General features: G+C 38.5%; 1 protein-coding gene across 1 annotated transcript in view; it reads left to right on the top strand.

Moving 5' to 3' along the window:
- LOC101101868 (UPF3B regulator of nonsense mediated mRNA decay) overlaps positions 1-14,031 on the top strand; it is a 49,187-nt gene extending 35,156 nt beyond the window's left edge. The window contains 6 exon segments of the mRNA XM_027958589.2: positions 12,685-12,920; positions 12,922-12,997; positions 13,000-13,230; positions 13,232-13,485; positions 13,487-13,841; positions 13,843-14,031. Coding sequence (XP_027814390.2) covers positions 12,685-12,920; positions 12,922-12,997; positions 13,000-13,230; positions 13,232-13,485; positions 13,487-13,841; positions 13,843-14,031 — 1,341 coding nt within the window.
- Positions 14,032-17,865: the final 3,834 nt, after the last annotated feature.

Raw genomic sequence — 17,865 nt, 5'->3', positions numbered from 1 at the left:
ATTTAACTTCTATGCAGAGTACATCATGAAAAATGCTGGAGGAAGCACAAGCTGGAATCAAGATTGCCAGGAGAAATATCAATAACCTCAGATATGCAGATGACACCACCCTTATGGCAGAAAGTGAAGAGGAACTAAAACGCCTCTTGATGAAAGTGCAAGAGGAGAGTGAAAAAGTTGGCTTAAAGCTCAGCATTCAGAAAACGAAAATCATGGCAAATGGTCCCATCACTTCATTGGAAATAGATGGGGAAACAGTGCGAACAGTGTCAGACTTTATTTTTGGGGGCTCCAAAATCACTGCAGATGGTGATTGCAGCCATGAAATTAAAAGATGCTTACTTCTTGGAAGGGAAGTTATGACCAACCTAGATAGCATATTCAAAAGCAGAGACATTACTTTGCCAACAAAGGTCTGTCTAGTCAAGGCTATGGTTTTTCCAGTGGTCATGTATGGATATAAGAGTTGAACTGTGAAGAAAGCTGAGTGCCAAAGAATTGATGCTTTTGAATTGTGGTGTTGGAGAAGACTCTTGAGAATCCCTTGGACTGCAAGGAGATCCAACCAGTCTGTTCTAAAGGAGATCAGCCCTGGGTGTTCTTTGCAAGGGATGATGCTAAAGCTGAAACCTCAGTACTTTGGCCACCTTATGTGAAGAGTTGACTCATTGGAAAAGACTCTGATGCTGGGAGGAATTGGGGGAAGGAGGAGAAGGGGACGACCGAGGATGACATGGCTGGATGGCATCACCGACACGATGGACGTGAGTTTGAGTGAACTCTGGGAGTTGGTGATGGACAGGGAGGCCTGGCGTGCTGCAATTCATGGGGTCACAAAGAATCGGACACGACTGAGCAACTGAACTGAACTGAACCGAACTGAATCAATACAAATTCAGTATGCAAAGCATACAATACTTGTGGATTTGATTGTTTCTGGCAGTCAGTGGCTAAAACTTCATATTGTAACATGTTTGTGATTGTCAGTATACAGACATTGTATTTACTCCAAGGAACATAAGACAGAAAAGCAAGCAACTCTAAGCTCAGTATGCACAAAATCAAAAATAGATATAAAACCTTATGCTTCCTGGTTTAATATTTTAGCACAATCTTTAAGTTTATTTTTACACATCTGCAGCATTTGGTATGATTCAGATTGCTTGAAAAGATGGTGCAAAAGTGACCCTCTCCTTTTAAGTTTTGCTTAATATAGTTCTATATGGATAGCAGAAATTGTAAAACAAGATGAGGTGTTCTCTTAAGGAAACACTGTACATGCTACATATGGAGAGATTTAATAAAAATTAGTCCCAGAACTGAAAAATCAGTAGTGTCTATAACATCTTATGCTTTAATCCTGTTATCTTGAGCATTTTAATATAATTTACAAAAAAACCTGTTATTCTCAATAAAAATGTAGAAAATAATGGATTTATGTAGTATGAAATAACACATTGAAATAAAACTGTCACCATACTTTCATTTCTCTATGATGTGCTCTAGTTTTCACTCAAATATGGAACTCAAGTACTGTGGCTTTACAAATGGAGAGTCAAAGAGCCTTTAATGGTGTTTAATGCAAATTTTAAATATATACATTTTGATGAATGCAAAAATCTATTTAATAAAAAGATTTAAGATGTTCAAAAAGGGTCTTGTACAAAGCTAAAACAAGCTTTCTTCGAAAAATTGAATTTGTTTGTTTTTAAAAAATGACATCATCCAAGATGTGTTTTTAATCAATTATCATTGTAGATAATTCTGAGGGCAACATGGTTGGAAAAACAATGGTGTGATTAACTAGGCATTGACCTGGTGTCATGGCACTGGTCCAGGGAGAGCTTATTAGTTTGCACTAGCAGTAAATATAAAACCCAGGACATTGTAAATCACAACTGTAGGATTAATCTGAGAGTGAATCAGATACCCGGGTAAAACTCAGACATTCCCAGTTAGTTCAAAAACAGCTATAGGAGGTCAGTAGAGAGAAAATAACAGTTTTCATACACAGGCCTCTTCTTAATTTTTTCCATCTTATCTATAATTTTTAATTCAAAAAATTCATCCTTATACTTAATAATGTTCCTTAATAAAATAAATAAAAAACAGGGACACTTAGACTTTCTGGCTATGATGGTCAGGGCAAAATCTTTTTTTGAGGGGTGGCAGTAGTCCTGTATTTTGTCTCTCAAAGTGTTTTGTCCAGTCATATGTTCAAAACTTGGTGAATCAGCACACCTTAAGGCCATAATTTCAGCACCATAAACTCATTTTGTTTAGTTTGTCCATCTCATCACAGAAGTTTTCACTCTTAGGAAACCATTCTGACCCTTCTTCCTTGTGACAGGCAATTAATTGGCTGGGCCACATTAAACAGTGATAGAAAATTTTTTGGAAGAATGCTGTACCTTGTTTTCATCCATCCCTAATTTGCATACATATGCTTAATCAGGATGTTAAAAAGAGCCTTGAGTAATGATATTCTGAAATGTATATACCACTGAAACAATTTTATTGTTGCTGTTTTACCATAAGGTCAAATAATTACCTTGCACATATTTTCCCTCTTCTCATTTCCCTCTGAAATTTCTTTTTAAGAGCACACTCAATAAACCCAGTTGTGTATGGTGCTGTGTGTGTGCTTAGTTGATCAGTCATGTCCGACTCTTTGTAACCCCATCCATGGACTGTAGCCCACCAAGTGCCCCGTCCATGGGATTTTCCAAGCAAGGGGTTGCCATGTCCTGCCCCCGAGGATCTTCCTGACCCAGGGATTCAACCCATGTCTCTTGCATCTCCTTCATTGGCAGTGGATTCTTTATCACCGTGCCACCTGGGAAGCCCTAACTGTGTATGGAAACACAGCCAATTCAGTGTACTAAATTAGTAATGTAAGCTAATCAGAAACAAACATGTGCTTCATACTCCTTTGGGGTTTCTACATGAGTATTCTTCCATTTATATATATTTATTTTTCAACCAGACATACTGAGTGTATGTAAAAAATATATTTCCCTACTGTTGTCTGCTTATAAGCCAGCTGCTGTTGTTGCTTTGATAGGTTCCATTAAGACCTACTTGTTCTTTCCCAGAGGCACTGAAAATGTTCACTGTGGTATGAGTCATACTTATGGCTGCTTTCTGTCAGAGGATGAATCAGTGTAGGATGCCTAATTCCAGAAGAGTCTAGGACAGCAGAAGAGACAGCTTGTGTCTATCCTCTTAAAGCTCACTCCATTCTAGAAATGTACACACACAAAAAAAGCCCTTTCAATCTAGACCAAAGACTTCTTTAACACTTTGATTGTCTCAGATCTACTATAGAAGCAAAGCATGAATAGAATGGCAGACATAAAATTATATTGCACGTGTGATTATTATCCTGGGATGATAATACACCCTTTTTTCAACCTGTTTAAGAGAGAGGTAAATTAACCTAGTAAATTAAAAGATGATATGAAAGGACTTTAAAAGAATCTATTTTTATGATTATAGAAAATAAAAAAGTATATAGGGGAGGTGAAATTTTTATGTCATTCAATTTTATTAGCATATAGCAAGCCAATTATATAAAATTAAATTTTAAGCCTGATTGATTTTTTAAATATTCATTTTAAGCACTGCTTTTGGTGTTTATTATATCATCCAGGAAATATTAAAAAAAAAATGTCTGCTGCCTTCAGGAATTAAATGCAACCTATACTGTCAATAGCCTAGATAGGGCTTTTGATAAAGTATTATGACATTCCTATATTATGTAGCACCATAAAATGCTAAACATACACAGAACACAGCGCTATAAGTTTCAGAAAGCACGTGCTGGAAACTAGAGTGTTTGGCATTTATTGCTGGCTAGCATGGGAAGATAATGAGAAGTTTGATCACTTGGAAATCATAACTATGAAATTTAATATAACAATAGTTTCCCATCAAGATTGATCATATATCATACAATATTGGAGGATAAATCAAGTCTGCAATACAATCTGCTTTTCATTTCAAGTGGAGGGTGATGTGAGCCATAATTTACCCAGGTAGTACTTATGTGGGAAATAATGACAAATGGAGAGCAACGCATGGAAAAAAAAAAAAATAGGAAAAACGTGAAAGATTTGATGTCCTTTGGCTCCCAATTTTCCCCCCCTACTTTTCTTAACCTTCTCCTTCAGTGGAAAATTTTTGTGTTAATATGGATTTGTGATGAAATATAAATATTTCTTTAAAAATATAAGGGGACATAACACAATGACTGGGTAGTATTACCCAATAATTGTTGATTGATATAAAATAAAATAAATCATTTACATGATAGATCACTGTGGGTATCTAGGTCTCCAGGAAAGTCTCAATTTAAATAATTATTAAAATCACTTTCCATGTTAAGATGTGCAATGACTCCTCTTAGAAAGAAAGAAAGAAAGCGAAGTCGCTCAGTCGTGTCCGACTCTTTGCGACCCCATGAACTGTAGCCTATCAGGCTTCTCTGTCCATGGGATTCTCCAGGCAAGAATACTGGAGTGGGTTACCATTTCCTTCTCCAGGGGATCTTCCCGACCCAGGGATCGAACCTGGGTTTCCCACATTGGAGGCAGATGCTTTAACCTCTGAGCCACCAGGGAAACTCCTTTTATACAACAATCATTTCTTTATCAAAAAATTCATTTATGTCATATACAAATGGAGTTGAGGTGGCATAGGAGCAGCATGTCTGGATTTTGAAAAGAGCTAAATGACTGATACTCTGCTTTGATTTTTCTTTTCAGCATTTAATGAACTATCATGAGATAGTAGGAAGACAGAGGAATTGTTAGTGAACAATAAAATAATTTTTTGTGTTCTAACAAAATAGCGGAATCCTATGGCTTTTTCTTATTGTCTACATAGGCTTTGTAGACAGTTGTCACTCAAGTTCTCCATCTTGTACCTACTGCTAAATGAGAATATGTCTAGTAAAGAGAGGGTCAGTGGGAGTTTGTGGTGTGGATCTGAGTTTTAGCCCCATCTCTGTCCTTACTTCCTTTTTTAAAATATAATATGAAAATATCCCTTTGCTTTTGACTTTGGTCCTAAAATCTAAAGACACTGTATAAACAATGGAGCCATTTTTCTTTTTTTTTTTTCCTACATAGACTAAAGTTTACATCACCATTACATTCATCTTCCTGAAAACCAAAATCAGTTTCAACCAATAGTCAAGAGACAGGTCTACCTTTTTCATATCTGATGACAGTGGAATCATTTTAACACTTTAACTCCATGTATCAGTTTTATGATTCATTTGTACTTATATGCTGTGGTAAGTCACTTCAGTCATGTCTAACTCTGTGATGCTATGGACCATAGCCCACCAGGCTCCTCTGACATGGGATTCTCCAGGAAAGAACCCTGGTGTGAGTTGCCATGCCCTTCTTCAGGAGATCTATTCAGGAATTGAACCCATTTCTCTTATATCTCTTGCATTGGCAGGTGGGTTCTTTACAAGTAGCACCACCTGGGAAGCCATATAGATACGGTCATAATGGTAGCAAAACATACTCTTTCCTTTCAATTATCGATGGTAACATGAGAAAAAAACAAAAATGAGGTTAATATAAATTTTCTCGATCATTTTAGTTAGGTGTTAAAATGTTTACTTTTGCAAATTTGTATTTTTTTTTTAATTCTGGAGAAAGACATTGTTTTAATTGATTTGGGTTCCTAGATAACTTTCACAGATAGCACAGAAGGTAACATAAATTCCTGCATAAAGTTCTCAAGAAGAAAATGAATTTAAGATTAACAAGGGCTAAGGGTAATGGGGAGGGATAGATTGGGAGTTTTGGACTGACATATACACACTACTCTCTTTAAAATAGATACTACTATATAGCATAGGGAACTCTACTCAACATTCTGTAATAACCTAAATGGGAGGCGATTTTGAGACAGAATAGTTACATGTATATGACTGAATCACTTTGCTGTACACCTGAAGCTAACACAACATTGTTAATCAACTATGTTCTGATATAAAATAAAAATGCTTTAAAATATATATTTTTAAGCACATAGACCCTTTTAATAGTGTTCTTTTCAAATTTTTAAACTTAATTCCTCTTATTTTTCCTTAGGGATTGTTTTCTAAAGAGGTAAAGAAAAAAATAAAAACAGTTGTCAAGATGGTTATTTTGAATATTGCATTTTAATTTTATTATCATCATTTCCCCCCTTTAGTCAAGTAAACTTAACTTCTTTTACATTCTTTTTTGCCCCCCTTTGCCAATTATGTAATCATTTCAGATGTTTTAGTCAAGTATCTTTGTACATATTCAAAACCATTTACTTCATCTTACTCACTTTAAAAAATTTTTTGAATGCAATTAAAAAGCTGTATGGTATACAAGCTATGCCAAAAATTAAATGTTCTAGGAAAGTTATTATATAGCAAAATTCATGGAGAAGGTTTAGGTTAAATAGACTAACACTTCAACAGCAGGGCTTAACTTAGATTTGCTTATTTACGCACTGACAAACAATCTGATTTATATCACAAATGAATTGTCAGAGCTTAAAGAAATAAACAACAACAAAAAAAAGAAAAAAAAATAGTTGAGAGAGAGAAAGACAGAGTAAAGCAAATATGAGGGCCGCATTTAAACAAACTCCTGCTGCTGCTGCTAAGTCGCTTCAGTCCTGTCCGACTCTGTGCGACCCCATAGACGGCAGCCCACCAGGCTCCCCCATCCCTGGGATTCTCCAGGCAAGAACACTGGAGTGGGTTGCCATTTCCTTCTCCAATGCATGAAAGTGAAAAGTGAAAGTGAAGTTGCTCAGTCGTGTCCGACTCTTCAGAACCCCATGGACTGCAGCCTACCAGGCTCCTCCATCCATGGGATTTTCCAGGCAAGAGTGCTGGAGTGGGTTGCCATTGCCTTCTCCTAAACTCCTAGACATATAGAACTAAAGAGCCTCTTGATGAAAGTGAAAGAAGGGAGTGAAAACGTTGGCTTAAAACTCAACATTCAGAAAACTAAGATATGCCATCCCGTCCCATCACTTCATTGAAAATAGATGGGGAAACAATGGAAACAGTGACAGACTTTATTTTGGGGGGGCTCCAAAATCACTGCAGATGGTGACTGCACCCATGAAATTAAAAGATGCTTACTCCTTGGAAGAAAAGCTATGACCAACCTTGACAGCATATTAAAAAGCAGAGATATTACTTTGCCAACAAAGGTCCATCTAGTCAAGGCTATGGTTTTTCCAGTAGTCATGTGTGGATGTGAGAGGTGGACTCTAAAGAAAGCTGAGTGCTGAAAAATTTATGCTTTTGAACTGTGATGTTGGAGAAGACTCTTGGGAGTCCCTTGGACTTCAAGGAGATCCAACCGGTCCATCCTAAAGGAGATCAGTTTTGAATATTCATTGGAAGGACTGATGCTCAATCTGAAACTCCAATACTTTGGCCACCTGATATAAAGAACTGACACATTAATAAAGACCCTGATGCTGGGAAAGATTGAAGGCTGGAAGAGAAGGATACAACAAGGATGAGAGGTTTAGATGGCATCACCAACTCGATGGACATGAGTTTGAGTAGGCTCTGAGAGTTGGTGATAGGGAAGCTTGGTGTGCTGCAGTCCATGGGGTCGCAAAGAGTCAGACACGACTGAGCAACTAAACTGAAGTGAACTGGAGACATATAGAAGTGTAAATATATGTATTAGATATAGTGTAGTTAAAAAAGTAGGCCACAAATTTTGCCTCAAAACTTTTAGCAGCTTAAGTAAAAAGGGAACTAGTATCAATTATAAGAATCACAGTGTTCCTAAGATTTCAGAATGAAAAAGAAATATAAAACAGTAATTGAGGAAAAAATAATACAAAAGTAGAAATCTGAGGTTTTTCTCTCATAACTTCTCATAAAGTATTGAATAATGTAATAGAAATATGCCTATGGTAAGTATAATGGTAATTTGATTGGACTGTTTCTGATGGTGCTTCTTAATACAGACAACTGATATAAAGTTATGGACAATTAAGTGAAAATCAATAAAAATATCAAATATTGTGGCTGAACACCCAGCTCTTTAGTCTGATACAAGTGTTTTAGTCGCTCAGTCGTGTCCAACTCTCTGCGAGCCCGTGGACTGTGGCCCATGAGGTTCCTCTGTCTATGGAATTTTCCAGGCAAGAATACTGGAGTGGGTTGCTATTTCCTTCTGCAGGGGATCTTACCTGACCCAGAAATTGAACCTGGGTATCCCGCATTGCAGGCAGACTCTTTACTATCCAAGCCGCTAGGGAAAATAGTTAAAATATATAAAAGAATAAATGTTTAGCATGCTCATCAAACATATTTCTGTTGTTTACTTGGTCAGTCATGTCTCTTTTGCAATCCCATGGGCGGGAGCCTACCAGGCTCCTCTGTGCATGTGATTTCCCAGGCAAGAATACTGGAGTGGGTTGCCATTTCCTTTCTCCAGGGGATCTTTGTGACCCAGGAATTGAACCCTCATGTCCTGCATTGCAGATGATTCTTTACCACAGAACCACCAGGGAATCTCTCAGTCTATATCTAGAAACAATTAGCTATCACTCATGTTTTGAAAAGGAATAAATAATAAAGACTTAAACACTGTCACCTGCCTGAAAAAACATGTAGTGCAGCTATTGTGCACTGCAGATTAAATGCTGAATCATATTCCTCAAAACTATTAACAAAGATAGAGTCTTCTCCTGCCTCTTATCAGGTCTACAATCAGACCTAATCTTAAGAAAAAGTGAAAATCTAAAGAAAAGGTGAAAGTGAAAGTCATTCTATTGTGTCCTACTCTCTGCAATCCCAGGGACTATACAGTCCATGGACTTTTCCAGGCAAAAATACTGGAGTGGGTAGCCATTTCCTTCTCCAGGGGATCTTCCCAACTCAGGGATCAAACCCAGGTCTCCAGGATTGCAGGCGGATTCTTTACCAGCTGAACCAGCCAGGAAGCCTTAAGAAAAGGTATGGAGAGGAAATAAATCATCAGCCCAAAGGAATAACCAAAATCCCTCTTTTCAATTTAGAGACTATCAAACTTAAAAACATGTAGTTCTACTGTACTTGTTTGGAAATTCTCTCTGGGGTTAGCCGCAGATTTCTTTAGAGAGATAAACTCAAATTCCAGTAGAATCAGTACCACTGATGTTAACGAAAGGTAGACACAGACGCTGATATTCACGGCAAGATGTGTTTCAATAGAAATAGCTGTTTTTATATATTTGAGCTCCGAGCACCAATCACAATTAATAACCTGAAAGTGATTTGAAACACACACAATGGTCTATAAATACAGTTTTGATTTGTTTGGCCCAACTCAAAATAAAAAATGAAATACTACTACTCATTTGCCAAACACTTCAACTATTTGGTCAGATTCATTTTGAGAGAATCTGGAAGATGTTCCATTACTTTACATGTTGCCTTTTTAGAAGAAAGCGTAGGCTTGCTCCCCACCCCCATGCCCCAAGAGAGATATAGTTTAGAATAGAATTCTCCTGGAAAAGATTTCCACGTCTGTATTCTCAAAGAAATGTCATGTCTTATTTGCCCCCTCAGCTCCATTCCAGGGCCACACAGCAGTTTGGTTCAATTGCTTATTTTATTCCCTCCTCCTGTAACCTCTCATTCTCACAGCACTGAAAGAGTTTAAACAAAAATGACTTTGTTTGGTTCTGCAGAATTAACACGACACTCGGGCTTATTTCTAATTGACTGCAGATGTTCTTTAAGCAGAGAAAAGCCTCAGCCTTGCATGTATAATTCTTTCACGGCCCTAATGGAGAGAAGTGAGTCCAAATTTAGGAACTTTTTAAAGTCAAATCTGGCTATCTGTTGCATAGACTTTGTTTTTTGGTGTTGCTTTTTGTTTTGTTTTCAATTTTCTAAGGGCATCCAGACAGAAGATCTTTCAAGATCTTTACAGCGAGGGCCACTATGTTTCTAAGAAACTTACAAAAGAAAGAAATCCAAACCAATCATTGCGGCAGTGCATTTATGTCTCCCCTCTGCTCTGAGGTTGTCTTAATAATAAGACACTGTCCTTGAGAATTCTTGCTGCTCAGAAACAGGACTTTTAAAAAAACTCACCAAAAAATGTTGATCTCTGTGCAGCAGAGTGGCAAGTTTTGAAGAGAATGAGGTCAACCCAAGGGTTCTGTTTTGACTGTCTCCAGTCTGAGTTGCTGACATGGATAAACTTGTGAAAACCAGCTGAAGAAAGGGACGCTCTGTGTTCTTTCGACTCCTGGCTTCAACAATTTGCCTCACAATATGTTACAACCTCATTGTTTCTTCCAGATCCAAGGCCATGTGTTTATGTGTCCAAACAACAGGTTTTGAGGCTGCTTATGTTGCTCTCAAAAATATCACTTTAAATATTGAGAACCTCAGAACTGGACTGTTAGTGTACCATGTCTCTGCTCCAGAGAACTGACCATGGGGCCCACTAGGGAAAAAATGCACGGCCCAAAGAAATTCATGTTTTAGGCAGAGGAGGTGTGTGTCCTGTTTTCTTTTTCATAAAAATATCAGGATAGATAAGCAAACTTTCAGAATGTGTGATTATATCTAATGTGAAAATACATAAAACCTCAAAATTACACGTTAATAATTGAAAACAAAATGTTTGAGTGTTGGTTGTTATGTAACTAAGTTGTGTCTGACTCTTTGTGACTCCATGGAGTGCAGCATGCCAGGCTTCCCTATCCATCACCGTCTCCCAGAATTTGCTCAAATTCATGTCCATCGAGTCGGTGATGCCCTCCAACCATCTCATTTCCCCCTTCTTCTCCTCTTCTTAATCTTCCTAGCTTCAGAGTTTGATGATAGAGTTCAGTTCAGTTCAGTGGCATAGTTGAGTCCAACTCTTTGCGACCCAATGGACTGTAACACGCCAGGCTTCCCTGTCCATAACCAACTCCCAGAGTTTACTCAAACTCATGTCCGTTGAATCAGTGATGCCATCCAGTCATCTCATCCTCTCTTGTCCCCTTCTCCTCCAGCCTTCAATCTTTCCCAGCATCAGGGTCTTTTCCAATTAGTCAGTTCTTCACATCAGGTGGCCAAAGTACTGGAGCTTCAGCTTCAGCATCAGTCTTTCCAGTGAATATTCAGGACTGATTTCCTTTAGGACTGACTGTTTGGATCTCCTTACTGTCCAAGGGACTCTCAAGAGTCTTCTCCAACACACAGTTCAAAAGCATCAATTCTTCAACATTAGGCCTTCTTTATGGTCCAACTCTCATATCCATACGCTACTGGAAAAACCATAGCCTTGACTAGACAGACCTTGTTGGCAAAGTAATGTCTCTGCTTTTTAATATGCTGTCTAGGTTGGTTATAGCTTTTCTTCCAAGGAGTAAGCGCCATTTAATTTCATGGCCATAGTCACCATCTGCAGTGATTTTGGAGCGCCCCCCCCCCAAATAAAGTCTGCCACTGTTTCCACTATTTCTCCTTCTATTTGCCATGAAGTGATGGGACCAGATGCCATGACTTCAGTTTTCTGAGTATTGAATTTTAAGCCAACTTTTTCACTCTCCTCTTTTACTTTCATCAAGAGGCTTTTTAGTTCTTCTTTGCTTTCTGCCATAAGGGTGGTGTCATCTGCATATCTGAAGTTATTGATATTTCTCCCAGCAATCTTGATTCCAGCTTGTGCTTCATAGAGCCTGGCGTTTCGCATGATGTACTCTGCATATAAGTTAAATAAAGCAAGGTAACAATATACAGCCTTGATGTACTCCTTTACCGATTTGGAATCAGTCTGTTGTTCCATGTCCAGTTCAAACTGTTGCGTCTTGATCTGCATATAGATTTCTCAGGAGGCAGGTCAGGTGGTCTTGTATTCCCATCTCTTGTAGAATTTTCCAGTTTAGTCAAATGCTTTGGTGTAATCAATAAAGCAGAAGTAGATGTTTTTCTGGAACTCTCTTGTTTTTTCACCGATCTAACGGATGTTGGCAATTTGATCTCTGGTTCCTCTGGCTTTTCTAAATCCAGCTTGAACATCTGGAAGTTCATGGTTCACGTACTGTTGAAGCCTGGCTTGGAGAATAGAGGGAGGGTATTATAATGTTAATGAACAAAGAGGTCAGCCCTGGGTTTATGTTTTATTTTTTAAATATTTATTTATTTACTTGTCTGCACCAGGTCTTAGCTATGGCCTATGAGATCTAGTTCCATGACCGGGAATAGAACCCAGACCCCAAGCACTGGAAGCATGGAGTATGAGACCCTGGACAACCAGAGCAGTCCTCGTCCCTGCTTTAGGTTTAGGATTAGAGTCAGATAGGTATTCCTATAAAGAAGGGGATTCCTGAATTCACCAGCGTCTTCAGCTCCTCCCCCAACCTGTTGACACAAGAATATCTACCCTGGAATCTTTCTGCTGCCCTGCAGTCACTGGGTTCTTATTGATTTCAATACTACGCTTGCATTTTGCAAAAGTTCACCTGCAAGTATAGCATGAACATTAGGTTTTAGTGACCTAGAAAACATGGTTTTGCCATGGATTTTGCCTCCATGGAATTATTTTCAAGGATTCAGTTATACAGTACTTCAGATCTTAATTTAGGTAGAGGAAGCATCCTCTGGCATATGGTTTAAAATAAGACTTCTCAGCAGAGGCTGGGAGGCATAGGTGACTGGCATAGCCAGTGTTTAGGCCGAGCTGCCACAGTGCTACTGGCAGCAGTGGTGGGGCTTCAGGAGACAGCGCTAAAGGGAAGATAAGCAAGATTGGAACAAGGAGAAGAAAGGCATTGAGCAAGGTGGTAATTCAGAGATTACCACCTACTTTGACCAAGGAGCAACTTCAGGAACATCTTCAGCCTACGCCTGAGCATGATTATTTTGAGTTTTTTTCTAATGATATTAGTATGTATCTTCATGTTTGCAAGAGCATACATCAGCTTTTAAAGCCAAGAGGACATTCTTTTGTTCAGGGATCATTTTGATGATTATGATGGTTATTCCTTGACAATAAAGGTCAGGAATATCCTGCCATCATAGAATTTGCACCTTTTCAAAAAGCTGCAAAAAAGAAGACTAAGAAAAGAGATACTAAAATTGGGACTATTGATGATAATCCAGAATATAGAAAATTTTTAGAGAGCTATGATGCAGATAATGAGAAAATGACATCTACTCCAGAGACACTGCTAGAGGAAATAGAAGCAAAAAATAGAGAACTAACAGCTAAAAAAGGCATCTCCACTTTTGAGCTTCCTGAAAAACAAGCAGAAGATAAGAGAAGAAAAGAGCTGGCGAGAAATAGAAGGAAAAAGACAAAGAGGAGAGAGGAAGAAGTGGAAAGAAGAAGAGAAACAAAAGCAGAAAGATATAGAAAAGCTAAAGAAGATAGACAGAGTTCCAGAAAGGGACAAATGAAAGGATGAACCAAAGATTAAGCTGCTCAAGAAGCCAGAAGAAGGAGATGAAAGTGCACTGGACAAAAAAGCTCAAGAAATTGGACAAAGAGAATCTGAGTGATGAAAGAGCCAGTGGGCAAAGCTGTACACTGCCCAGGAGTTCTGAGGGTGAATTTAAAGATGAAAAGCCTAAGAGACCTGAAGATAAGAGTGGCAGAGAATACAGGGAGAGCGAGCGGGATTATGAATGAGACCAAGAGCTCATCCTGCGGAAGAGAGAGAGGCTGAAGTGGCCGGAAGAAGAGATCCACAGGCAGAAGGAGCGCTATGAGAAGGAGAAGGCTTGCAAGAGAAAGGAAAAAGAAATGAAGAAAGAGAAAGAAGCACTTTGGGATAAAGGAAAGAAGCCTGATGGCAACTCAGGAAAAAAAAAAAAATGACAAGAAAGAAGTGGTTAAGCGATATTGCATAAGAAACAAGGATCGCCCAGCAATGCAGCTTTACCAGCCAGGAGCTAGAAGCCGAAATCGACTCTGTCCCTCTGAGACCAGCACCAGGACTGGAGATTCAACCATAGAAATAAAGCAGGAAAGTGGTATTAACCATAGAAAAGAAGGAAGCGCGGAGTGATAAGTCCAAATGGCCTTAGGTGTCCTGACTGTCTGCAGCCAAAGAGCATGGAATTAAGCAATCCTGAAGTGCCTTCGGGGCAAAGGAATAGAGAGAGAGAGAGAAAAGGCGTTGCTGTGCTGGTGGGGAACACTGAAGAGGAGTATGTTTTGTGTGAAGGCAGGAAGCCGATTGCAGGTTCAGACTGGAAGTACAATTTTCATGTTTTTATGCAGTTTCTACAAATTAAATTTAAAATGTCAGATAAAGCTGATGGAGACAGGACATGCATCACAGTTTGCAGGCGAGAAATGTCATGAGAGGACTTATTTAAGTATGACATGAGAAGAAGACATGAGAACTGGCTTTAAAATCCAAAGGTTTTGTTAATCCTTGATTGAATTTTCTTAAATTTCAATGGAGCAGAGTCACTGTGAAGTCTCATTCAGATCTAGTTATAGTCATTGCTGGTGATAACAGTTGACTTTGTGTAGTGTAGAGGCAAGAAGCATGTAATACAAGTACAGTGAAGGATATAACACATTTTCATTTATGCAGAAATTTAAACAGTCATGTCATGTCAATATCTTATGTCCTAAAGTTTTAGGATTTGTTTCGGTACTGCTACCCACTCCAGTATTCTGGCCTGGAGAATTCCATGGACTGTGTAGCCCATGGGGTCGCAAACAGTTGGACACCATTGAGCAACTTTCACTTTCAGTTTAGTTCTTCATTTGATTACTTGAGATTAGTATACATTTTTTTAAAAAACCATAACCTTTTGCCTTTAGCAATTTTTATATTCATGAAGTTTAACCCTTAGTTGGTGCTTGACAATCCAATCTTTGCTTGACCTTAGTTTCATGAGCTGAGTGTCTACCTTCTCCAGGAGGGAAATTGCACCAGTATTTGTTTCAGTTAAATAGTAACTTAGCTTGTCTTGCATTGATGTCAATAAATATCAACAGCACTCAAAAAAAAAAAAAAAAAGAAAGAAAGAAAGAAAGAAAGACATCTCAGCAAAACTTAACACTTTGGGGAGAAAGGAGAAAAATATATATTAATCTCCTTTTGTTGATAATTTATGATGCATCTTCCAGAAAGGCTCTATTACAGAATCAAAGTAGGTTACAGCTTTGAGAAGCTGGAAGTGGAGTCTGACTTCTAGAGAATGAGTTCTTCTCTTTCTCAAATGTTATGAAAACAGAATGTATCCTACTGCTTTTTTGCCACGTTGTCTGATGATGTTATTAATAAATTACTTATCTCATGAAACATTAAACACGTAAGAATGTCTGAATTTGCCAGTGATAAGATACTACCCTGGAGAGTTGGAAAGTTTCAAAGGATTTAGCCTATCTCCATAAATATAAGAAGATTTGGGGCTTTAATGATAAATAATTAGTATGTTATCTGAAAGCAGTTATCTGAAATTAGTATGTTATCAGAAAGTGTTATCTGAAATAATAATATGAAAGTTTAAGAAAAAAGAATTTGTTGGTGACAAAAGTCTTTATAATATCATCCACTCAAGATTTCTTACAGATTAAGAGATGTTAAGCTTCAATATGCCAAGTATCATATCTGTCTAACCTGTTATTTTACCAAGCAAAGGCCAAGATGAGTTGATTATGTGTGTGTGCCTGCCAAGTCTCTTCAGTAGTATCCGACTCTTTGTGACCCTATGAACTGTAGCCCGCCAGGCAACTCTAGTCATGGGATTCTCCAGGCAGGAATTGTGAGTGAGTTGCCATGCCTCCTCCAGGGGTTCTTCCTAACCCAGGAACCTGCATCTCTTACACCTCCTATATTGGGCACTCCTGTACTAGCGCCACCTGGGAAACCCCTGAGTTGAATATAGGTGCTAACAAATTATAAAGTCTATATAACATTTAGAAAGAGAAAAAGAAAACCATCAAAAACACTAGAAAACCAACCAAAACATGCTTCCTTCAAATCTTGAAGGAAAAGGGGATTATTTTGGATGCATTTTCATCTTCTAATAGCAGTAGAGAAAGACTTGATTATCCATAATCAAGGAAGACCTTTTAAAACAATTTCAGCTAGGAATGCTAACTCAAAATATTGTAACTAGTGAATCATTTTTGTTTTTTCCATGCAATACCAGAGCTTGAGCATACTGACACTCATGGATTTATACCCACGGAGCAAAGATTTTCTCCAATGCCTTAGCTGTTCAATATTAAGCAGTTCCAAATGCACTTAATTTTTGGTTTCCTTTTCTTCAAGCTTCAGACTCTATTTGTTACCTGCTCTATTTACTTACTTCTAAAACACATAGCTAATAGCTTTTTGCAGAGTAACATCTGCTTTTAAAGAGAACTCATAGTGTGCTATTCTCAGGTTATCTTGTAATTGATTGTTTTTAATGGATGGGTCTTTTTGTTTAACTAAGGATTTCTGACCTTTAAGACTGTTAGTATTTCCAGGTGATATTTACTCTGTTGATCTCTGGCTTTCATTGTTTCTTTGCACTCCTTGTGTGTAGTGTCTGTGTTTAAACTGGTGATTTCATGTGTTTTTAAACTAAACACTCAATCTCTTTGGTTTGTATACTTTCTGGTCTGGGCCTATGGAAAGACTCTCCCAACGCATTAGAGAGAGTTTGAAATTTTGGTTTCAGATAAACTCTAGAGCTCCTTGTTGGAGGAGAGGAGCTCTTTGACGTGGCTTAACAACTCTGCTTTATTTTCGATTTTGATTTTTGTTCTTTATAGCTAATAATATCAGCCTAATAACTAGTAATATTGGCATTTCAGAAAGGAGAAAACAATTTTTTGACAAGACCTCCACACTATGGATTATTTGCTACTTTCTGGGAATGATAAGGCTAAAATGGTACAGTTAAAGTAATGCTATGTATTTCCCCAAGGATAAGATTAGGTTACAAATGATTTACTAGATGGTCTGAGATCAAGTCTCGTAGGCTGTGGATAAGACAGAGGATATGCCCACAGTTAAGGTCCGTCTAGTCAAGGCTATGGTTTTTCCAGTGGTCATGTATGGATGTGAGAGTTGGACTGTGAAGAAGGCTGAGCGCTGAAGAATTGATGCTTTTGAACTGTGGTGTTGGAGAAGACTCTTGAGAGTCCCTTGGACTGCAAGGAGATCCAACCAGTCCATTCTGAAGGAGATCAGCCCTGGAATTTCTTTGGAAGGACTGATGCTAAAGCTGAAACCCCAGTACTTTGACCGCCTCATGCGAAGAGTTGACTCATTGGAAAAGACTCTGATGCTGGGAGGGATTGGGGGCAGGAGGAGAAGGGGATGACAGAGGATGAGATGGCTGGATGGCATCACTGACTCGATGGACGTGAGTCTGAGTGAACTCCGGGAGTTGGTGATGGACAGGGAGGCCTGGCGTGCTGCGATTCATGGGGTTGCAGAGTTGAACATGACTGAGAGACAACTGAACTGAACTGACTGAGCAGTGAAATAAAGTTTAAAAATGCTTAAGGAGGTTCTAAAGGAAATAATCAAATAAAGGGTGTGTTAACATAAAAAGGGTCAGTGGAATGAATGCTTTTTATCTTAATATTTTGTTCCACCCTTATGGGCTCATAAACCCATAAGCAAGGTTGAACCTCCAATGTCCATTACCTGGAATTCTGAGACTAATGCCTCCTGCTCCCAGCCCATCTGCCTGGATTCAGGCCTGTCTAATGGCATGGCCCCCAGAGTGAAGAGCCGAAATGGGAGTGGCACCATGACTCTGACTCAGTGCACCAAAGTGGATGCCATCCAGTATTCCCCCATGACTGCTATGTTAGCTATGCAATGTTCATGGAGAATTTGGAAATCTCTCAGGAGGGGTCTTTGAAGAATAAAAGCAGT

The sequence above is a fragment of the Ovis aries genome, chromosome 20 (genome assembly GCF_016772045.2).
Source record: "Ovis aries strain OAR_USU_Benz2616 breed Rambouillet chromosome 20, ARS-UI_Ramb_v3.0, whole genome shotgun sequence".
Lineage (NCBI taxonomy): Eukaryota > Metazoa > Chordata > Mammalia > Artiodactyla > Bovidae > Ovis > Ovis aries.
The sequence above is the reverse complement of the archived record's forward strand: the minus strand, read 5'-3'. Positions and strand labels throughout refer to the sequence as shown.